This window comes from Cervus canadensis, chromosome 11, assembly GCF_019320065.1.
Source record: "Cervus canadensis isolate Bull #8, Minnesota chromosome 11, ASM1932006v1, whole genome shotgun sequence".
In the NCBI taxonomy this organism is placed as follows: Eukaryota; Metazoa; Chordata; class Mammalia; order Artiodactyla; family Cervidae; genus Cervus; species Cervus canadensis.
In genome coordinates, this window is record NC_057396.1 from 59,044,657 (window position 1) to 59,070,044 (window position 25,388).

At 35.7% G+C, this 25,388-nt stretch overlaps 1 protein-coding gene across 1 annotated transcript in view; it reads right to left on the reverse strand.

Annotated features, from left to right (window-relative positions):
* Nucleotides 1-2,855: 2,855 nt before the first annotated feature.
* Nucleotides 2,856-25,388, reverse strand: part of FBXO3 (F-box protein 3) — a 35,336-nt gene continuing 12,803 nt past the window's right edge. The window contains exons 4-11 of the mRNA XM_043481590.1: nt 18,948-19,062; nt 17,166-17,370; nt 16,031-16,076; nt 12,930-13,014; nt 12,018-12,140; nt 10,425-10,540; nt 9,032-9,222; nt 2,856-3,997 (exon numbers count right to left, since the gene is read on the reverse strand). Of these exons, the coding sequence (XP_043337525.1) occupies nt 3,827-3,997; nt 9,032-9,222; nt 10,425-10,540; nt 12,018-12,140; nt 12,930-13,014; nt 16,031-16,076; nt 17,166-17,370; nt 18,948-19,062 (1,052 nt within the window). The 3' untranslated portion in view covers nt 2,856-3,826. The remainder of the gene's footprint in view (nt 3,998-9,031; nt 9,223-10,424; nt 10,541-12,017; nt 12,141-12,929; nt 13,015-16,030; nt 16,077-17,165; nt 17,371-18,947; nt 19,063-25,388) is intronic.

Here is a 25,388-nt window from a genome sequence, read left to right on the forward strand (position 1 = left end):
TGCAGTTGTCAAGGGATGACTGCATTATAAATACATCATTTTTTTGTAAGGGAGAGTAGGAAATGGCAACCCACTTCAGTACTCTTGCCTTGAAAATCCCATGGATGGAGGAGCCTGGTAGGCTAAGGACGGGGTCAAAAAGAGTTGGACAAAACTGAGTGACTTCACTTTCACTTTTTATAAGGGACTTGAGCATCCACTGATTTTGGTATCTGTGGAAGTTCTGGAACCAATCTCTTGCAGATACCAAGGGTTGACTATATATATGTTTACAAGTCAACTTGCAAATCTTGTTTCTCTACCACACCTTGGATCTTCATATTCATATCTAATTACTGGATATCTCCATCGGTATGTCCCACAGGCATCTGAACTCAAAATGTGTTCAAATCTTAACTCCTCTCCAATGTTCCACTGCTTTTCCTGCAATTTTTTTTTCATGAAGTCCCATACCTGGAATCAACTTGTTTCTTCTACTCCCACACATGCAATCACTAACTCTTGCCTATTTTATCATTTAGATACTTCAATTTCATCCTCTCTCCACTCCACTCCCATTGCTACTGCCCTAATTCAAGCCTGTAGAATACTTTAGTTGTTCAGTTGTGTCTGATTCTCTGCGACCCCATGGACTACAGCATGTCAGGCTTTCCTGTCCTTAACCATTTCCTGGAGTTTGCTCAAACTCATGTCCATTGAGTTGGTGATGACATCCAACCATCTCATCCTCTGTCATCCCCTTCTCCTCCTGCCTTCAATCTTTCCCAGCATCAGAGTCTTTTCCAATGAGTCTGCTGTTTGCATCAGGTGGTTAAAGTAGTATCAGTCCTTCCAATGAATATTCGGCATTGACTTCCTTTTGATTGGTTTGATCTCCTTGCTGTCCAAGGGACTCTCAAGAGTCTTCTCCAGCACCACAGTTCAAAAGTATCAATTCTTTAGTGTTCAGCCTTTTTTATTGTCCAGTTCTCACATCCGCACACTGGAAAAATCATAGCTTTGACTAGACGGGCCTTTGTCAACAAAGTAATTCCTCTGCTTTTTAATATGCTAAGGTTTGTCATTGCTTTTCTTTCAAGGAGCAAACGTCTTTTAATTTCATAGCTGCAGTTACTGTCCAGTGATTTTGGAGCCCAAGAAAATAAAGTCTGTCACTGTTTCCATTGTTTCCCCTTCTATTTGCCACGAAGTGATGGAACCAGATGCCATGATCTTAGTTTTTTGAATCCTGAGTTTTAAGTCAGCTTTTTCACTCTCTTCTTTGAACTTCATCAAGAGGCTCTTTAATTCCTCTTCACTTTCTGCCATAAGGGTGGTGTCATCTGCAAATGTGAGGTTTTTGATATTTTTCCTGGCAATCTTGATTCCAGCTTGTGCTTCATCCAGCCCAGCATTTTGTATGATGTCCTCTGCTATCAGTTAAATAAACAGGATGACAATATGCAGCCTTGTCATGCTCCTTTCCCAATTTGGAACCAGTTCGTTGTTCCATGTTGGTTCTGTTGCTTCTTGACCTGCATATAGATTTCATAGGAGGCAGGTAAGGTGGTCTGGTATTCCCATCTCTGGAAGAATTTTCCACAGTTTGTTGTGATCCACACAGTCAAAGGCTTTAGCATAGTCAATGAAGCAGATGTTTTTCTGGAATTCTCTTGCTTTTTCTACGATCCAAAGGATGCTGGCAACTTGATCTCTGGTTCCTCTGCCTCTTCTAAATCCAGCTTGTACATCTGGATTTAGAATGTCTTACTTGGGCCATTACAATTTCTTCATACTAGGATTCCATGCTGCCCATGTTAATACCTGCATCTCTTGCCCCATCTCTACTTATTTTCCTGTTAAGAGACCTGGCTGGCTTACCTCTCCAGGCTTGTTTGACTTTTTACTTTCCATTTAATTTTCCCCTTTTCTCATTATCCTTCCTGGAATACAGTATGACTGCAGTTGCTACACTGAAGCCATGAGTGATCGTAAAGTCTGCTACAAATGGCAGAACAGGAAGATGGAAGTGATCCAGAATGTTGAAAAGACTGGGCCACCTTATCAGCCATGAGCTAGTTACCTGACTTTTCACAAGAGGAAAAAAACTCTGAGCTATTTGGTTACTGTTTACCTATCTGCCTCATTCTGATACATCAAGCTTCAGACAAATGAGTAAAAGACAAGTGGTGTTCTGAAGGGACCTCAGAGCCAGAAATGGGGTTCACGACACCAAAAGTATAGTCAGACCAACTGTTAGATCCCTTTTCTGTGTGAATACACATTCTTGCCAATGACATAAAAGTTGAGGTTATCAACTAATCAATCACACCTTAGGAAGAACTCAGTCAACATAATGTGAAAGATGCAAAGAATGGTTGAAGGATCCTGGAACCAGCTTTAACTTCCAACATTTACTACTTTTAGTTACTACTTTATTGGGAGTTTACTTTTCAAAAAACCAGTGTTTTTTTTTTGTTTTTTTTGTTTTTAAAGGATAGGCATAAAAGAAGGATTTGGCACCCTGATAATACTCTATTAAAAAAAAAAAAAAAGGGCAGGAAAAGCTATTTACTCCACTTCAGAACATTCTGACATGTTTCATGTTAGCCAATATGAAAGACTAAGTTTGCCTTTAAGTTCCCTGACGGCAACTTCTTAATCCTGTATATACTTCCCTTTCCACAGTTTTCCCTACAAAAGAACTGTTTCTGGGGGAAAGGGAAGGTAGAATCCACGACAGAGTTTAGTTAGAGCCAGAAAATGACTCTGAATGGGCCTCTGGCAATAGGCCAGAGTTTTGATTTCATCTTCCTTTTAAGAGCAAAGGCTTATTAATATACGTATTTATGGGAAATAGGCAATTACACAAAATACAGGATTGGAACCAAAATTTGTTTTCAAAATGTGAGGTTTTGACATTTGGAGGATTTCATTTCCAAACTCTCAATTATATATTATTACAAAAAAAAAATCTTTTATATGTTTCAGGAAAACATACTTGATCTTAAGATAAAATTCATGTCACTTATCACAAAGTTAGACAGTCAAGTAACAAAACAGAAGCAGTATTTACAAATTTAGACTACATGAGACACTGTGAATAACCTTGTTAATAAACACAATACATACTTTTACACACTACATTTCAAAAATGAAGCATCTGTGAACAGTGTGGTAAAGGTCATAGTGTTGAAAACCTTAAATTAAATTCAAAGTTGGTAGAGTTGAAGACTAGATTTAAGGTCAAGGCCATACTGATAGCTTTAAATTCAAGGTTGTGATGAAAACTCTAAATTCAAGGATAGATTGTCTAAGGACAAACAACTGGCAGTCAAGCTATTTAGTCAGTTAGTTCCCTGTAGGTACAAAATATATAGGAATCACTAAATGGATTAGCCTAATTACAAATTCTGTTCATTTCTATATAACTTATAAGTCTTTTCACAGAACCATTCAGTCACATAGTTTCTCTATCCTTGTGTAGGTATTTCTGATTCATTTTAAATCCTCTTTCAAACCAATTCCCTTCCATTTCCATATTTTTATAAGTATAAAATTTTTTTAAATAAAGAAATGTCTGTTCCTTAGCTAGATAAGTATTCTCCCATTAACTCCTAGAAGAGAAAAAAAGATTCCCATTTCCTCCTCTACCTCAAAAACACACAGCAAACCCAAACATTCCAATTCCTAAAGTAGCGCCGCACAGAACCCAGGGCCTGGCACAGTATTTCCTGCTAGTCTTCCTGCTATTAATATAAGCTGAGAACAGTTTAGTTACTGACATTATTGAAACATCTATTTAAAAGACTGGATTCATCCTAGGGCTTCCGTCAGCAGAGGCTTGCTAAAAAAGGCGAGAGCAGCGGCGTCTTCGAATGGGAACATCAAAGACTCTCCTCTGCCTCTCTTCCTCATCGTCATCAGATTCATCCATGTCTGCCGAATCGTCATCGTCGTCTTCCTCCTCCTCCTCTTCTTCCTCTTCCATCTCTTCATATTCATCAGGACCCATTTCCTTGAAAGAGAAGACAATCTTTTGATAAGAACTTCCATCAGGTTTTTTTTAAAATTTAATACAAATTCTCATTTACCTAGAATCTAAACGACTGGGCATGCCAAGTATGAATTTTTATAGACTTCTCATTGAATTTTATACTTTTTTATAGAACTTTACAGACTTTTATACATGCTTATGATGCACATGCTAACGTTAAGATTCTAGAGTATGTATGCTATAACAAGTTTTAAAATGCTCAATGTGTTCACAGTAAATATATTTCATCAATAGAATAGTTATTTTTTACATGGTGGTTGATAATTCACAGAAGGTAGCGAACAGACCACTTCTAACAACCCAAGATAAAATTTTACTGAATTTATTAATGTACTGTGGAACAATTCTTTATTAACCTGCCTGCTTACAGAAGCAAGGATATAAAAATATAACTAAGTTACGACCTCTGCTGGTAATTTTTATGTACTGTCAACAAGAGGTCTAGTAAGACAACCAACCACCTTCAGTAGCCTCCACTTTTAAATTAACTTGTTGAAGACTATCAGAATAAGGCAGCAGTGATATTGAATATCCAGCATCTAAACGTCTCTTGGACACTTCCATTCCTTTTAATCAATGTCTCTAGTCGAGTCTTGACTTACTCTGCTGTTGGTTTTCTGTCTCATACATTTTTGAAGACTCAAGAGAGGAGCTACTATAATTGGACAGAATTCTGAACGGCAAGGAGGACCTAGCTGTTACTGCGGGAAGCACTGGGAAGCTTGGGCTGTGATGGCAGCAAAAGTCCTTCCCCCGCGGCTTTATGGCATGGCAACACGCAGCACCCACTGCCCCGCGACGCCGCCTCTGACCACTCTCCCCTGCCCGCTGGCCTCCAGCCACACTGGCCTCCGCGCACTCCTTCAGACACACCAAGCGCCTGAGCGCTTCAGCACCTCGGTACTTGCTGCTCTGCTTGGAGCACCCTTCGGCTACACATCCGCCCATTTCCCTCTACTTCTTTCAAGCATGAACTCAGATGTCACCAAGGCTGTCCCTCACACATCTTTGTATCAGAACAACCCAACAGGACACTTCTTAGCACCCTTACTCTGATTTTCTCCAGTGCACTTATGACTAGTTGACATAAGTGAAGAGTGGATATTTACTACACTTTGTTCTTCCAACTACAATGTAAATTCCAAGCCAGAGATTTCTTTTTAATCTCCTCAACTTTCTTCTCTTTTATTTTTTATTTTTATTGAAGCATAATTGACAAACATTATATTAGTTTCAGGTGTACAACATAATGATTCATTATCTGTATACATTACAAACTGGTCACCACAATAAATCTAGTTAACATCCATCGCCATACATAGATACAGAGCTTTTTTCGTGTGATGAGAACTTCTAAAATTTACTCTCTTAGCAACTTTCAAAATATGCAATACAGTATTATTAACCATAATCACCATGCTGTACATTACATCCCTGAAGGCAGAGATTTTCATTGTGTTGTTCACTGCATTTTCCCCAGCACCTAGTAGGTACTCAATAAATATCTGTTGAGCAAGCAAAGTAATGAATGTGGGAGAAAGGAAGTGTCCTTTATTATCTGTCAAAGTAATCATCACTCAGGATTTATTATAACACTAACAACAACAATCAGAAAATACACATAAACATAACATAGTTTGTTACTTTTATCTTTTGATTTTTCTTATTCTGGGAAATAAAGACTTTAAAATTCAGTAGAAGGTCCAAAAGGGGGAGAAGATTAAAACTTAGGAAATTCTGAAACATTAAATCCAGGTAGTATGACTATTAATTATCTTAAGAACAGAAAAACTGTTTAAAAAAAATCAATGTAGCTCAAGAGGAAGATTGCTGATAATCTCAGACAAAAGTGTATATACAATAACAGTAGATGGAAAAGGGAACACACAGACAAGAATGGAAATAAATAAGCAGCAGGAGCCTCTAAAGTGTCCAAAAACAAACTACCTAGACCAAGAAAAGACTTAAGACCAACCAAAGAAAAATTTTTATAGCAGCATTCAAAGTATAAAACAAAAAGTAGTATTAAGAATGATAATACATGGTTAGGGGACAAATGATGACAACTCAACTTCTGTATCAAGAAAACTAAATTTTTAAATAGGAAAGGTACAATACAAATACAACACAATAGAAATACAATCCCCACTGCCTCTTTCATCTTGATTAGAAATAAGTGCAGAATTCTCATTTAATTTTACTGAGTTCTCATCCTGGAGAAAGAGAAAACATTTTCCACAAGGGAGATCAAGATTTCACATGCTTCTTTGTGGTCAGGAGGAAACTAAAACTCTAAATAAGTAAGAACATAGTTAAGAGAAGGTTGAACATGTAATGAGTTTATTACCGGAATTGGAAATTATAAATTTAAAAATTTTAAACTTTAAAAAAGGAGTAAGTAAATATAAAATTCATCAGTTTTAATTTCTAACATGATAAATGTTGTATACCCACATAAGCAAGAGCTCTTTGGAGTCCTCAATAACTTGTAAGAGCTTAAGGGGATCATGAGACTGGAAAGTCTAAGAACTACTGTACTTAAGTAAAGACTACTCTATCCCCACCCTAACAAACACAAAAAACAAGCCTCAACAGGATCAACTGACTCAACAGTAACTTAACTGCGCAAACTGCCTGTGCAAACAAACGTCAACACTCTTTACACTTTAGGTCAGGAATATATAGCAACTTTAGGGCGAGGAATATTGTCACAGATAGAGGTTTTATAACAATAAAAAAAGCACTTCATTAAAAACACATAACAATCCTAAACATATTTGCATATAACAAAATACATGAAACAAATTTAAAAGAATAAAAATTCAGAATTAAAAAAATAGACAAAACTGTAATTACAGTTGGAGATTACAACAATCACCTCTCAGAGAACAAACACATACACAAAAAAGATCAGTAAATATAAAGAAGACTTGAAAAACAATAATTTGACTTGCCATTTATAGAATAATATTCCCCAAATATCAGAATACACATTCTTTCAAATACACAAGGATCATTTACCAAGACAGACCATAATGCTAGGCCATAAAACATTTTTAAAAACTGAAATTATACACAGCAAGTTTTCTAACCATAACAAAACTAGAAAGCAATAACCAAAAGCTAACTAGAAAAGCTCCAAATGTTTGGAAATCAATACATTTCTAGAAAAATACACAGATCAAAATTAAATTACAAGGGAAATCTGAAAATATTTTTAATTAAATGTTAATAAAAAAACATAAAAATTTGTGAAGTGCAGCTAAAACAGTGCTTAGAGAGAAGGTCTAAAATCAATCATCTAAACTTCTACTTTAAGAAGTTTAAAAAAAAAAAAAAAGAAAATTAAAGTAAGTGGGAGAGAAATAAAGATAACTCCAAAAATCAATGAAATAGAAAATAAGCAAATAGAGAAAAACAGTGAAACCAAAAATTGTTCCTTTAAATGATCAATAAAAGTGATAATCCCCTAGCTAAGGTGATGAACAAAAGAGAAGATGCAAACTACCAATATCAAGAATAAAACACTATGTATAACTATAGCTCTTATAGGATATCAAGGGAATACTGCAAATAACTTTATAGAAATAAATTCAATATTTAGACCAAATGGACAAATTCCTTGAAAGACACAAATTACCAAAAGTGAAATAAGGAACAGAAAATACAAATATTAAAGAAAATTCATATTTCAAAATGTCCCCACAAAGAGAACTCTAGCCCTGATGACTTCACTGATAAATTGTATCAAACATTTAAGGATGATTTCAATCTCATACAGAAATGGAGCTACTCAAAAATGGAAGACTGTTATAGGAAGTAGCAAATTCACAGTGTTGGAAATACACATTGGGAGGGAAGCTAAACTTCACTTCCAAAGCTAAGACTGCAGATTCTTTTCACCAGAAATACCACAAGTATTACTGGTGGCATCTCATCACCATCCTTTTCTTTCCAAACTGGACTTGGGAATGTATCTAAGTCATGTTAACATCATGTCTATCTTCCCAGACTTATTTTGGACCCACCCATCAGACTCACCCCAGGAGCTAGAGAGGTTTTTTTAAATATCTGACATCTATGACTTGATTACATTCTGGATATGCAATTCATATGGTATTCCAATTGTATTACTGGGGCATGATAAATTTCTTTAATCATTTTATGGCTGGTAAGACTGAGGTTACTGCTATGCCTGTCATAACCCTAGAAACAAGATTTTAAAAATAGGACTAGTTGAATTAGGAAATTATCCCCAAAGAGAGACTACTAAAAGTACAAGTCTATCCATTAAATCTTCTTTGTAATGATTTTACAGGATATTTGTATTATTTTTTAAAATTGGGAATTTTAAAAAAAACACATTAAGAAATTGTTTCCCCAGTCTTCACAAAATAAAGGCAACTCTGGTCCAGTATAGTGATTCTCATTAGGCAACAAAACTGTTTTTGGAAACTGGAAAAGACACTGAACCTTTAAAACCAATAACTACTTTACATGGAGGATACAGGTCATTATACATTCATTCAAACTCACAGAATATGCAACACCAAGAGTGAACCCTAATGTAAACTATGGACTTTGGGCGATAACGGTGTGTCAAGGTAGGTTCGTCAGTTCTAACAAAGGTTCCACTCTGGTGGGAGATATTGATAATGGACGTGTCTATGCATGTACTGAAGCATGGGAAATCTCTATACCTTCTGCTGAATTTTGCTATGAATCTGAAATTGCTCTAAAAAATAGTTTCTTTAAACAAACAAAAACAACAAAAAGATAACAGTGGAGTTACTCTGATTAAAGAATATGGAGCCTAGTTTACTTACTGTCCACTCCCACCCAATGTATTCACATACCCCCCCATCCCCCCAAAGATACCTCCCTCAAAATCTCTAGGGTTCTCTGAAATACCATTTACAAACTATTTGTAAGACCCTCTGTGGAGTTCATTCTACAAAGTCATGTAAATCAGCACCAGAGGAAAATTTAACCTACCAATCGAGCTATAGACACCCTGAATGTCGGACATGCCATATGGAATCGGGGAATGGCGACATTAAAGATCTTGTCTTTAAAGTAAAGAAAATGGAAGGTATAATATCCTTCCATATAGCCTGATGTTGTAGAGAATGTGGTACAACTTGTATATTCATACACCCGGCCTGGGCTGATGATTGGAAATTCACCTGCAGAGAAAACAGCAACAATAAATCAAAGTATAAAATTTAATTCTTCATTATAGCAAATAAGACATGTCCTCTTTAAACTATATTAAAGTAAATGCATAATTAGAAACAATTTTTAAAGGAAATATAACAAAATGGTAACAGTGATGGGATTATGAGTATTTTAACATTTTTTTGTATTCTCCGAATTCCTTACAGTGTATATGCATGGGGGGCGGAGGTGGTGATATCTAGTATCAGAATAAAAACCAGAAAAGGAGAGGTGTTGAAGACACACTCTTTAAGACACGGGTAATAAAAACTGTCACAGACTCTAATTCAAACAGAGATAAGGATAATTTAAATGTTCAAAAGTAGCAAGAGACTAAAACATAAAACTCTGAAGATGTCCCTTCAGCATTTAGCCCTAAGTGCAGTCACAAGGGAGAGAGGTCTTACCCCAACAGACAAAATGACTGAAAAAGAATTACAACTTTAATAAAGTTCTTTAGCACTAGACCCTTAATAATTCCTTAAAAAGAGATGTAGACTATGACTCTACTTGTGGCAATTAATTAAAACAAATTTAAACTGAATCCTACATATGCTTAGGACCAGTAACCGAACTGCATTACTTAAGTAATAATATTTTCCTGAAGTACAACAAAAGACTGAAGAATCTGAGGGCTCAGAAACTTATGATACTCATAATTTTTTAAAAAGCCAAATGTCAATTGTAATCAGAGGCTAGAGATAATTGACAATAAAATCTGTGCTATTAATTTTAACATTGCCCCTGAAATTAAAAAAGATGACCAGTATGAAATTTATTTTCTTTTTCTGTCCTATACCTGGTAACCCTATAGAATATGATAATGAATAATTTTCCAGCTAAAAGAAATGTAAGAAGTTAAGAAGGGAAAGCAAGAAACCCATGTGATGGACAGAATGGAGATTCAACCCCTGAATAATTGAGTTTGCTATCCTTTTAGAAAAGTTCATGTTTAAGGTACTAAACTGATAAAATAATGACCTTTATACATTATATTCATTGTATTATAGTTAGGAGAAGAATCCAGAATCTATGGTATCTTTCACACTGAAATGCCATCTTATCCACTACTACATGATGTATTTACCAAGCAATTATATATATCACATATATATTCTCCAAAATGTCTCAGAAGCAACTGATGTTTAAACTCAAATCTTGGGTTACATACCAACTACTCCAGGTCCTTGAACTTCTTCCACATCACCTTTAGCATTTGTTATTCTCCAGTAACGGCTGTCTAACTGACAAGCCTTTTCAGGAAGGGCGTCTTTTGACATTTCAATCCTGGAGAAAAAAGGGTGGTAGAGACACATTGGTTTCTTCTGTTTAAGAGCTATAGTATTTGAGCTAAGATGGTGAAAGGGATTTCCAAAGTAAATTAAGAAAACCAACCCAAAGTCTGTGTAAATCATCTATTCCTGTAAGCTCTCAAAGATACTGGCTGGACTCCACCCACAGAAATGCTTTCATTCAATTTACACACTTGACTGTCAGTTAGGGTTAACAATAGAAAGGGCAACAGAAAAATTTACAAAACAGAGTGGTGCCAACAATCTTGTGTTCAAATGATCAATGTGGGAAACACATTCTAGAATACAGTGCTATGAAAAACTGCTGTAAGAAAATGGAGTCTTTTTTTCACCACAAGGCTATGCAGCCCATTTCCCTTTTCTCCATTAGCTTCTAGAAAGCTCAGAGCAGAATGTCACTATTTCGTGCGTCTACTGCTCAGTTACCGGAATCATCCCTTCACTCTGTTTCCCAACACTACTATTTCCCTCCTTTTTCTGAGAATCTGCTGACTCATCTTCATTTAGAATACCCTATAAGCATGTATAGGTGTTATTATTTTAAGCATATCTTAATCCTAATCCTAGGCAGGATGTAAATTAAACAATTAAAACAGATTCATCTGAATATATGTAACTAGACATCAAAGCTGGATACAATACCAAAATCCTAGAATGCTTCCGGTTAAGTATACGTTACCGTTATTTCCAGTATGTATGCATATGTATATATAGGCATTGTAAAAATCTATACATCATAAAGTATTTAAAAATACATCTAAAAACAAAAAATACATCTTAATATCTTAAGGTAATGAGTTATCTTTACCTCACAGTACAGCGTACTTATTAAAGTGAATTTAGCATGTTTTTTATTTAACCAAATCCAGGGTTTGCTCAGCACTATGTCTAATTATAGAGGCTGTATTCAAATAATATTTATTTCATTTTTAACTAAATATAGACAAGCTAGTTAAAACTTAAATGCATAGTTTTATCTTGGGCAATTTCATAGCTTTTTTTTTTTGGCCACACTGTGCAGCACGTGGGATCTTCGTTCCCTGACCAGGGATGGAACCTGTACCCACTGCATTGAGAGCACAGAGTCTTAATCACTGGACCACCAGGGAAGTTATTCATAGCTTTTAGAATGCATCGTAACTCTAATACTGAACTTTCATGATGATTACAACTTGGTGGTCCGCCTCGCAAAGTACTGGGCACAATACTTATATTGAAGAAACAACTTAAAGGTTGATATAACCTCAAGATATTTTATAAACACTACATTGTAGAAAATTTTTTTGCTATCCACTTACTCCCACACTTTAGCAAGAAGCTGCTTTTCAAAATGTGTTTTTTATATCATATCAAATAGGGCAATGATAACACATCCATGAGCTATATCCCACAATTTTATTTTTTTTTAATATCCCACAATTTTAAAAAGCATCCCCATTTAAAATTCTCACCTGATTCGGTATGTGAAGAAATAATGGGGTGGATGTACAGAGCTAAGTTCTGGCAGAAATGATGTGGAAACTGAAACTGTAATATCCCCAGTCGTTGCTACACACTCTGGATCATGAACATATCTAGGTAATTTTAAAAAATTAAACATTCTTAAATCAACAAACCTCAATTCTATAAGATATAAGTTTTAAAGATACAATGCAAAATAGTTTATATTTTACCTTAGGATAAAAAATGTAAAACATATTTGGGACCTTATTAAACTTAAAAAAAAAAAACAAATTAGAAAACTTTGAAGACTCTGCATCAGTAATGATAGCAGTCAAGGTTCAATGATCAGTGGTTCAAATAATGGATTAGTAACTAACTTGGAAACTAAAAACAGCTTATTTCAGTTTTCAGAGCTAAGGAAACTTGGAACATCTGAAAACCCAGCTATGCCCTTTAAATGTTGACTCTGACAATAAAAGTGTGTTAATATGTTATTCTAGAGGCCTCTAATGTATAATTAATCTATCATTTCTGCCAACCAGGCCACTGTGAACCAAGATTACCTCTAATACCATCTTTAACATGTGAATGTTCCAGAGATAATAGATAACATTTTCCAGGAGTCAAGAGTTACTGCCTTGCTAGTCACAATATATTTATTAATTGGTAATAGCTCCCCTGTCCCCCCCCCCCAATTATATAACTACTATAAAGCCATAGCTCCTAAATCAAAATCAGTTTTTTTCTCTTGATTCTTCAAGATGAAAAAATACTAGTCATTCAACTGTTTGGATGTTTGGGCTTTAAAATGAGAATAAAATAATGAGATTCAAGATGAGAGGTTCTGGCATTAACCTTCCTGGGAAACTTTTTTTTCTGATTTATAATCATTCCAAACCAAAAAGATCTGAGTGAAATACCTGAAAATTTGGTCTCTGATGATAGGGAAGCCACCTGATACAACACTGTTGACATAAGAAGTAAACCAGTCAGTAAAAGTAGCACCTATAAACAAGGAAGGGGGGCAGAAAAGGACAAATACGTTTTAAAAATCTACACAGGAAACAAGGGAAAAAATTATAATTTCTCTATGCTTAACAGTGGTATCTAGTGATATCAAAGCTAGAAACATTTATAGGTGTCATCTACAAATCCTAGGTAAATTTCTATCCTCAATTTTAGCGATCATATTTCCTAACTACCTTGGTAGGGAATCCTTCAACTTCCTTCAAACTACTTTTTAAAGCTTTAAACAGTTAACTTTTAAATTTTAATTGGTTCTGGTACAAGAATGAAAAGCCCTCTGTCTATAATTCCTAGAACATACAGAATGAAGGAGATATAGCTACATCTAGGAAGAAACTACAGAAAAAGGTATCAGCAGCTGTCTTCAGATGAACAAAGTATATCCCTGGTCTACTAGGCAAATTCTGATTCACACACAAAATTCTGGTAGAAGCCAGGCTCACTCTGGACATTTAATAGGGGTATAGCACTGTGGAGTTCTGGGCATCAGGAATACCCCAAAGCAGTTTCCCTGGTGGCTCAGACGGTAAAGAATCCGCCTGTAATGTAGGCAACCTGGCTTTGATCCCTGGGTTGGTAAGATCCACTGAAGAAGGGAGTGGCTACCCACTCCAGTATTCTTGCCTGCAAAAATCCATGGACAGAGGAGCCTGGTGGGCTACAGTCCATGGGGTTGCAAAGAGTCAGACATGACTGAACGACTAACACACACAGCCCAGTTGTGCTACGATAGATTCGAATGTCCTCCATATTCTCAGTGACCAACTCAAAGCAGAGAATGACTGGGATAGTCTATTCCAGACCATATATCTGTGACCTAGTGATTAGATCAATAGCAAGTATTTGCGTGAATTATGTTCCTCATCTAGGTAATATAACATAATAACTTTCTTAGACCCCTACCATTTATTGTTAATACATCTCAGTGCCTAGAATATATTAATTAGTCCCTTATCAATGTTGTTCGGTGAATTTCTTCATAATATGGTTTCTATTAACCTAGTTTCTGCATTCTACCACACTGAAAGTCTGATGCTGAATTTACAATCTGTATTTACTTACAATTCTATTTAGGGAATGATTGAAGATACAATTTAAGCTTGAGTCTTATAGTACACAGTTTTAAAATTTTAAAGGTATCAGTTGAGAGCAGGTAAATTGCAATTGTTGTTCAGTCGCTAAGTAGTGTCCAACTCTGCGACGCTATGGACTGCAGCATGCCAGGCTTCCCTGTCCTTCACTATCTCCCAGAGTTTGTTCAAACTCACGTCCACTGACTCAGTGATGCCATCCAACCCAGTTTTCTCTTTTCTCAATGTCTATTAATGGCTCACTCTGGCCCTTTTTCTTTTTCTAAAAAAAACTAATTTATTTTAATTGGCGAATAATTATTTTACAATATTGTGATGGCTTTTGCCACACACCAACATGAATCGGCCACAGGCATACCTGTGTCCCCCCTATCCTGAACCTCTCTCCAACCTCCCCTCCTACCTAATCCCTCTGGGTTGTCCCAGAGCACCAGCTTTGGGTGCCCCGCTTCATGCATCAAACTTGCACTGGTCATCTATTTTACATGTGGTAATGTACATGTTTCAATGCTATTCTCTTAAATCACCCAACTCTCGCCCGAGTCCAAAAGTCTGTTCTTTACATCTATGTCTCCTTTGCTGCCCTGCATGTAGGATCATTGGTACTGACTTTCTAAACTCAATATATATGCATTAATATACAGTACTTGTCTTTCTCTTTCTGACTTACTTCACTTTGTATAATAGGCTCCAGGTTCATTCAACTCATTAGAACTGACTCAAATGTGTTCCTTTTTATAGCTGAACAATATTCCATTATGTATATGTACCACAACTTCCTTATCCATTCATCTGCTGATGGACATCTAGGTTGCTTCCATGTCCTAGCTAGTGTAAATAGTCCTACAATGAACACTGGAGTACACGTCCTTTCATTTCCGGTTTCCTTGGGGTGTATGCCCAGCACTGGGATTACTGGGTCATATGGCAGTTCTATTCCCAGTTTTTTAAGGAATCTCCACACTGTTCTCCATAGTGGCTGTACCAGTTTATTTATTAAATCTAGAACATGCCATAACTTGAACATACAAACCTAGAATATGCCATAGTCTGAACCCACAGAAACTTATACTCTACTCAAGATTCCAATTAGGAGATACCTAATTAGATAGATGCCTTGGTCTGGAAGGCCCCTTCACTATTAACACATGAGGATGTTTAAAATGTGTTAGAAATACCTCTAAAAAGCAGAACGGATAGTTAGGATGCTTGTCTTACTTGAGCAAAATCTAAGCAAAACAAGAATGAATGAACAACAAAGGGGTGAGATACTCTTGTAAACAGATTGAATTGTTCTCAAAATCCTGAGATGTATATGTATTGCTGAGTTCCTTCACTGTTCACCTGTAACTATCATAACATTGCTAATTGGTTTTAATAAAAAGTTTAAAAAAATCCTGAGGAAAACCCTTTTAAGACCAAGAAAACTCAGGTGTGCCAAGCAGTTTATAAGGCCCAGTTTATACTGGTCTCTGAAGACTGCTGGTTTGAGGTCTCTGGTGTGACTTACCAGTATTTTACTACAGCACTAGCACTAGAAGAGAACAAGTACAGTTATTTCATGTATCTGTATCTCTCTAATTATGTATTAATATGATCAATGGAAACTGCATGTGTGTATAAGGGAACTATATACACATTTCTAGCTATTCCATATATTTCACTGTTCTACAGAAGAATCCTAAGAGAACAAGGTTGTATAGGGCACGGCTTTTTTCCAAGTAGAAACCCAAGTCAAGTATAAGGGCTATTCTAAAAAAACATAGTTATAGTACTTTATGAACCAACAAGCTCTAAGAAATACAAATATAAAATTGCTAGCTGGTCAAGTAACAGACAAGTTTTTACTAACTTAATGTTTCTGACCAGAAGGAAGAAGGGAGAAAAGAAGACTTTTGTTTTACCTATGATAAACATGTCAATAGCAGCTGGATTCCGAGCCATTTGGTCCTAGGTGAGAAAAAGAATATTATAATTGAATATTGTACATTTTACTTAATTTCGTATTATTCATTGTATCCTTCCCTGGGGACAAGGCAGAACAGACAACAATAACTTAAGTGCTCTAAACAATACTCAGACATTCCTCATACTTTTCAGTTTCTGTTTTTATGATTTCTGTATTTAGGCTCTTCCTATCAAGTTCTTAGAGGAACACCAAGCACTTCTCAAAAACAGTTAAAATGCTTATACACTGCTGTCAGTATTCAAATAAACTTAAAAAAAAAAAAAAGATCCTTTAAGAGAACAATTAAGATGTTAAAACTATGAGATGATACATGACCTATGGACCCAGAAGACAGGGCTTTGGGTTCAGTCAATGGACCCGAACAATTCTAAGATTAATCACTTCCCTCAGGAAATGGAGAGGCCAAGTCATTAACCTACAACCCTACAGAACTACTAAGTCAAAAATGAGATAAAGATATGCAAATGCTTAGAAAAAAATTAAAAGCAATGAAAGTTCTTTAATTTCAATTCCTCTTTTAAGTTAAAAGTTCACATTTAGAAAAAAAAAAGCAGGTCTGTAACTGAGGAATGACTGAGAACTGAAGAAATAATAATGAGACCAAATGCCATGATATTCTGTGTGTACATGAAAATCTTAACAAAAACCTCCTAAAAAGGATCTATATTTTTCAATAACCCGAATACATGCTGAAGAAAGAGTTTAGAAAGTTTCCACTGCACTCAGAACTTAAATCAAATGATGTGCAAATACTAAATTTTTAAAGTTAGAAACTGATATTACAATTAATCACCTCAGCAAGAAGCTCATTAGTTTTTCTCAAACTTAAAATGCCTTAACACAAATCGCAGCTTCCCCTCTGTACGTACAACTATTTGCACTGTTTGTCCATTGGTGAGATTTTCTTTTAGTATTTTACGCCATTAAATCAGAGTATTAGCCCTCTAGTTAGATAGGTCTATAATCAAATCACATAATGCTCTATACTCATTCCACAGTCCTGAAAATTCCTCATGTACATTTTATCAGAACACACCTGAAAGCCACCTCTCAACACAGCTCCTACTTACTGGGCACTGGTAGAAGACTTCATTTTTGTTTCGGCCTTCCGCAGCTTCCACTGCTATGTACTGACTCAAACCAGTGTGTATGCAAAAAGTTAAAGGGAGACAGTACTTCAGTCCCTGTCTCTGCTGGAAGCCTCCAGCAGCTGTGTCGACATCTAACAAATCCTCAGAACGGTAGTGATTAGACAGTGCCATGCTTCCCAACAACCTGAGAACACAGACTCAAACATTTAGTCAACTGCAACTTTTTGATGAGTACTAATTTCACATTGACAACTTTATGAAAACTGATTACCATGTCAATTCTAAAGCAGGAATACATGAAACACTATAATTTCTATATATCTTAAATTCAAACTCTTGAGTGGAAAGATTCTGATTTAAATTAAAAGCCTAAATGTCTAAATGTCAACCTTTTAAAAAGAAAAACAGTTTATTGCTTTCAAAAACCTATCTTGCCATAATTTGCCAGCGTTTTGCTATATATATATGTATGACTAATTTTATGTTTAAAGGAGTATATTCTCTCTGATACTTCTATCTTGATACAACCTTTGGCTTACTCTATCCTACCAGGCAGAATAAATGGAGATCAGCTTATACTTTGTTCAAATTTTCAAAAACTTGGGATGTCTGGTGTCTAAACTCATCTCATGGTAGACAAACGAGAATAACACAGGGTTCAGTCTTTGCAAGAGTCTCATCCTCAGTCTCACTGAGCTGTGGATAGATAAAAATCCCTGTGTTGAACTCATGACCTGTTTGTCATGTCAAGTCTGAGCAACCCCTTTAGTAAAGTTCTCTCCTGTTTGTTCTTGAAATATGACAATTTTTCCTTTTTGTCAAGTTGCAGTGTGACAGGAAAACAAGAGTAGAAAAAGAAAAAATCAGTGATTTAGGCTTATCTAGTTCTAACTGCCCAGTATTTGACATCTGAACCTCAGTAACCTCGGTATGAGCGATCACCTTCTTCTAGATTCCCTGTACTCACTCAACTCTGATCTAAAATGGTAACAGAGCCTCATATGATTTTTCACACACATAGAGATATCAAATTCTAACAAGAACAATGCAAAATTCTCCCTAAATTCCTATTAGCATGTCACAAATGCAAAGTTTCTGAATTAGCTTAACTTCATAAGGGAACAAAAGGAGTAGAATCATTCAAAGACTAGACCTTTTAAAACCAGGAGTGAATTTGACAGCTACTGTATGCTCTGCTTTTACCAAAAGGATCCACAGTGAATACTTCATATCTTTTGGAAGTAAGTTCAAAATAGGCTATTCAATGATAGGCTATACTTGAATAGGACAAAACTAATAGGCTATGCTTGAATAGGACAAAACTATGTTTTCTTTGGTTAAGTATATGTAGCTCTGAGCAAATTACTTTTTAAATGTATGATACACAGAATTTACACAAGTTCTCCCAAACAATTTACCTGGCCTGTAACAGGGTAAACATTTCAAGGATTCATAACAGTTCTAGTTAAATTATACACATACACACACACACTCCCCTATCTCATGTCCCATAGCCCCCACCTCCAACCAGACTTCATTTAAACTATAAAGATGCATTGATAGAAATGATGATTTTGAGACATAATCTATTTTGGCAAAATCAAATTCAAGCTTTATATTTTGTCTTATGGATTATTACAAGAAACAAGAGGATATTCTCATACTCCTTTAATCTGTTAAGAATAACTACAAATACAATTTGTTTACATTCTAGAAAATACTTTGTATAATAAAAAATGCCCCAAACAGTGAACATCTTACCCAGGAACCACTAACTTCTGCCCATTGTGGATACGATAAGAACACCGATAATCATCAGGAAGCCTGCAGCCGATCTGAGCTTCCACAGCATCTAGGTCTTCCTCTCGAGCACCCTCTGCAGAGACACAGAAAAGCAAATTATGAAACAATGACAGCCTTAAATCTAAGAAGGAATTCCAATGTACCTGCTAGTCAATGAAACAATTTGAGACCAACGGAATTCTGCCTAAAAGGTACTTGCTGAAACATAGGGAAATGAACTGAATATACAGAGAACCACTACATCACTTTAGATTGGCTCTGACATTTGAAGCACTTGAGCAAGCAAATCCCCTAGTTTCCTCTCCAGGGGGAAAGCACTGGCATTAAGTAAAATATGGAATGGCAGGCACCAGTGAAATCCACATTAATTTTTCACATTACACTGCAAACTTAAGAGCATAGCTCATTTTTCTTAATCTAATAAACTTCTCTATTTAAAAAAACTCTCCAGAAGTCCTCTATAACAGATGTTGTTCAAGAGTCTTCACCAAGCTTCTCAATGAGGAATACAGGACTTAGGTGTAGGTTCATTCTAGGAGGACATTACCTAGCATTTGATTTTCATGTTTGTAAGCCTGCCACATAAACTAGCTTCAAAAAGTATCATTACAAATACCAAGAGAAGAGAGTCACTCCCAGCAATGGCCCACCAGGCTACTGGGCCAAACCTTCTGCTTAGAAGTAGAAAAACTGAACAGAATATTGGTTTCAAGGTTTTTGGAGAACCTCAAAGGCAGTGAGAACCAGCAGGGTCTGGGCTGGGGGAGGCTGGTCCAGAACAGGGAAACTGAGAGTTTGGTCAGGCCATTGGAGCTACCTTGTTTGAGGCAACTACCAATTCTGAAAACAAACACAAAGCTGGGAAACGGAGCAAAGCCTTCAGCATTATCACAGGGCTGGGAATTTTCTAAAATTGATGAAAACAACTCAAGAAGCACTGTAATTACAAAGAAAATCACTACCTAGACACATTACTGGAAAACTGCTGAAAATCAAAGACAAAGAGAAATCTTAAAAGCAACCAGAGAAGGGGGAAAAGCCACAGTCACTTTCAGAGGAATGACAGTTAAGACTGATAGCTAAATTATCTACAGAACAACAGAAGCTAGAGTAGTATCTTCAAGTGCTGGGGAAAAAAAACAAAACACCACCACCTGCTGACTAGAATTCTATATTTAGTCAATTTATACTTCAAAAGTGAAGATGAAATAAAAACATTTTTCAACCAAAAAAAAAAAAAATCTGAAAATATTCAGCAGTTGCAGTCCCTAATTAAAAAAAAAATACTAACAGGAATTCTTCAGGCAGAAGAAAAATTATCCCAGATGAAAGCATGAAGATACAGGAAGAAATAAAGGGCAACTAGAAGAGGTAAATATGGAGGTAAATCTAAAATAATATTGAACATATAAAATAGTAATAATGTTTTCAAAGATATAAAATATGTTGAAAACTAAAACCATAAAACTATAATACAAAAGATAAGAGGGAGGTAATTGAAATTGAAGTATTTTAAGGATCTTTCATTGTTCAGGAAGTGGTAAAAGTATTAATTTTACAATAGGCTTCAATCATGTCATATATACATATTTTAATTTCTAGACTAATCACTAAAAGAAGAAGTTAAATAAGAAAGGAAAGGAGGTATGGAATAAAAGATAATTAAGAAGAATGCAAAAAAAGGAAAACCTGCTTAGGTGGCACCATTAAAAAGTAGAAACAAGGTATGCACACATGCCTGCTCAGTCACTCAGTCATATCCAACTCTTTGCAACCCCAAGGACTGTAGCCCACCAGGCTCCTCTGTCCACGGGATTCTCCAGGCAAGAGTACTGGAGTGGGTTGCCATGCCCTCCTCCAGGGGACCTTCCCGACCAAGGGATCAAACTGCGTCTCCTGCATTGGCAGTGGATTCTTCACCACCGAACCACCTGGGCTTCCCAGCAACATAGTATATTTACATTCAAATGTATTAGTGGTTATGTTAAATATAAACAGACTAAATAATCTAATTAAAAATCAGACTGACAGACCAGATGAAAAACAAAACACAATCATATACAAGAGGTACATCTTAAAGATGTAAACACAGAAAACTAAAATAGCTCTACTAAAATCATACAAAACAGACTTGAAGGCAAATAGCATTATTTGAGGTAATGGAGGACTTTCTGTAAAGGCAAAAAGGTTAAATTCACTACACAGGCATTATAACTTTAGTTTTGTACATCTAATAACACAGCTTCAAAATATATTTTTTAAATGACAGAATTAAAATGGAAAAAAAAGATTATCTATAATTATAATGGGTATATTAGTTTTCTACTGCCACAATATTAGAAGTGTCAAGCAACACTCATTTACTATTTCACAGTTTCTGCAGGTCAGAATTCTGGGCATGACTCAATTGGATCTTCCGCTCAGGTCCCACAAGGCTGAAATCATGGTGTTAACTGGGGCTGCTAGCTCATTTTATGCATCCTTTGCTTGGGGTTCTCTTCCAGACTCACGGGTTATTGGCAGAACTTGGTTCTTTGCAGTTGCAGGACTGAAGCTCTCTGCTGAGAAGCCATCTGCCATTCCCTATCAGCTGGCCCTCTCCACGACATGCCAATTTGCTTGCTCATGGCCAACAGGAGAGATACTCATGCTCTGAATCTCTCTGACTTCTGGAAGGGCCCAGTTCCTTTTAAGTTCCCTCTGGGTCAGGCTTGCTCAGGATAATTTCCCTTTTGATTAATAATTAATTCATAAACAACTAATTTTTGACTTTCATTACATTTGTATAACCCCTTTACCTTTTGTCGTATAATATGACCTAATCACAGGACTAAAATCAATTATATCCATAGTACCACTCATATTTAAGGCGAGGCAATCATTGTATCAGGCATGTACCACAAAGATGGGAATCTTGGAAATTTTCTCAGAACTCTGCCTACCACAGTAAGGAATTTTAACATATCTCTCTCAGTAACTAACAGAATAAGAAAACCAAAAACTTCATAAGAGTATAGATGATTGAATAAGATTAACAGTTTTTGCCTAATTATATATATAGTACTAATTGGCAACAATGGCAAAAAATATAGTGGAGAGATACATATTCTTTTCAAGTATACATGGAATATTTCCCAAGATAAATTATATGCTGGACACACAACAAATCACAATAAATTTCAAATGACTGAACTCATATAGAGTATATTCTCTGATCACAGTGGAATTAAAACATAAATTACATTTAAAAGATTATAAAAAAGCCCCCAATGTTTGGAAATCAAGGAATACATTTCTATACAATCCATGGGTCAAAGAAGAAACCACAAAATATTTTGAACTGCATGTTAATGAAAACACAACATATTCAAACTTGTGGGATGAACTTAAAGCTATGTTTAAAGGGAAATTTATACACCTAAAGGGATTTGAAGAAAATTAGAAAGGCTGAAAAATCTATAATCTAAGTAATCATCTCAAGTCAGGAAAAAGTGACAATAAAGTAAACTCAAAGAGAAGTCAGCGAAATTAAAGAAATAAGAAATAAGATATTAATATACAGAGGATTGACAAAGACAAAAGTCAGTTCTTTGAAAACATTCATAAAATTGATTAGCCCTTCCTAGCAAAACTGATCAAGAATAACAGAAAGAAATAATAATATCAAATAATATCAGAAATGGAAAGGTGAAATCACTACTGATCCAGCGAGCATTACAAAGAGGATATTATGAAAAATTTTATAGCAATAAATTGGAAAATGTACACGAAGTACACAATTTCCTGGAAAAACACAACTTACCAAAACTGACATGAGACTAAGTAGAAAATCTGAGTAGTCCTAAATCTGATAAAGAAATTGAAATTTAATTTAAAACCTTCCCACAATGAAAACTCCAAGATTGAATAGCTTCACTGGTAATATTCTACTAATCATTTAAACAAGAAATAAGACCAGGCTTACATAAACTCTTCCAGGGAACAGAAAAAGAGGCAACACTTCCCGACTCGTTTTACAAGGCCAGCATCATCTTGATACCAAAACCTGACAAGAACATTGCAAGAAAGGAAAATTACAGGCCAAACTCTCTCATGACCATAGATGTAAAAACCCCAAATACTAGCAAATTTAATCCAACAATATATAAAAAGGAAAAGATAATACATTCTAACCAAAGTAGTTTACTCCACGAATGCAAAACTGGCTTAACATTCAGAAAATCAATGTAATTCAGAGCATTAACAGAATGAAGTAGAAAGGGATTTGATAAAATTCAATTATTCATTTAAAACACAAAAACAAAAAACCCTTTCCCCAAACTAGGATCTTAAGGGACTTCCTTCAATATGCTAAACAGTATCTACTAAAAACCTATAGCAAACATCATCTTGTTGAAAGCTCTCCCTCTGCAGTTGGAAAGATAAGGATACTCACTATTATCATTTCTACCCAATACTGCACTGAAGGCCCCAGCCAGTTCAATAAAGCAAGAAGAATAAAGAAATGACATATAGGGATTGGAAAGCTAGAAATAAAACCGTCATTCTACCTCCTCAAGGATATGCAAATTAAAATCACCATACACACACATTAGAAAGGCCAAAATAAAAACAATGACAACATTAAAGTGCTAGTCGGAATGTAAAGTGGTAAAACCGTTTTGGAAAATTAACAGTATTTTTTAAAGTTTAATGTAAGCATACTATACCACCCAACAAATGCAATCCTAGATATTTGCCTGATAGAAACATGCTCATAAGTACATCAAAAATGATTTAAAAACAGAAATAGAGTCACAGACGTAGAAAACAAACTTAGGATTGGGGGGCAGGGATAAATTGGGAGACTGGGATTGACATATACAGACTACTATACATAAAATAGATAACTAATAAGGACCTACTGTAAGGAACGGGGAACTCCACTCAACACTTGTAATGACGTACAAGGGAAGAGAATCCAAAAAAGAGTGGATATATGTATATGTATAACTGACTCCCTTTGCCATACAGCAGAAACTAACACAACATTTTAAATCAACTATGCCCTAATAAAAATTGCTTTAAAAATGATTTACAGTATTATTTATAATAGTCAAAGACTAGAAATAAACTATCCAGCAACAGTAGAATACATATATAAACTGTGGTCTAATCATATAATGGAATGTTTATACCATAGCAAAAATGAACAAAATACTGTTACACACAACACAACTGAATCTCACAAATGAAAAAAATACTTTACACAAAATACACAGTCAATCATGCAAATTATATAAAGTTCAAAAAGACAGAAAACTACTCAGTGGCATTAGCAATCAGGATAGTGGTTACCCCTGAGAAAAAGAGAGGGTTCTAGGTAATTATTCTACTTTATGACCTGAAGGGTGTTACAATGGGCAAGTTCACATTGCAACAGTTTACTGAGTCATATACTTATGATCTGTGCACATTTCTTTGTTTATTTTTTATTTTTGATCTGTGCACATTTCTCTAGGTTGGTTAACATCACTAGTGATAGCCTGTGGATATCACACACCTCCAGCTATGTGATAAAAGAAACAGTTCCCCTCAGTAGTAACCTGAAAACCCCTTAGTCCAATCTAATCATGAGTAATACTTTAGACAAAGTCAGTCTGAGGGACATCTTGCAAAATACCTGACCAGTACTGCTTCAAAGTCAAGGCTGTGAAAGATAAGGAAAGGCTGGTGCCGGGAGCCAACACAGAGACCCTACCCCAAAAAGGCCATAAGGGAGAAAACCTGACGGGCAAGGCGGATCAGGTTTTCAGGGGTTTTCGAAAAGGCCAGCTCATGAGATCCCACCCATGACAAGGTCACGAGGAGAAAGCCTGACAGGCAAGGCAGATCAGGTTTTCAGGGATTTCGAAAAGCTGCCCCCAGCGCTCACCTTAAAGATGAAATCTGTCTTTCTGATGCCTGCCTCAATGGACTACTCCCTAATTTCTCTGACACAGGCAGGAAGGCCTTCCCCGATCTCTTCTCAAATAAGAATCAATTTAGAACTTTAATCAATAAGTTTCCCAGGTGGTGGTATTTTATGAGATTATTCAGGGTGAAAGGAGTGTTTTAATTTAAACTCCTTTGCTGGTAGTTTGTTAGCCAAATGCATTTATGCCCTTGGTACTAATATGCATGATTGCTTATAATATCCTAATCATAAACTAGCATATAGAACCTGATTATATAAAAGCCCTAATAGATATAGAGCCCTTTTAAGGGGTAAAGGAGTCCTATTAGAAAACATAAGAAAAATTATTCTATAGGTGGTTACTGGGTTGTGATTTGCTTGCTGTGTTTTTGCTTGCTGTATTTTTGCCTTTAACGTGCTAAGGTTGTGTTATAAAAACCATTGTTAATATAGTTAAAGATCTA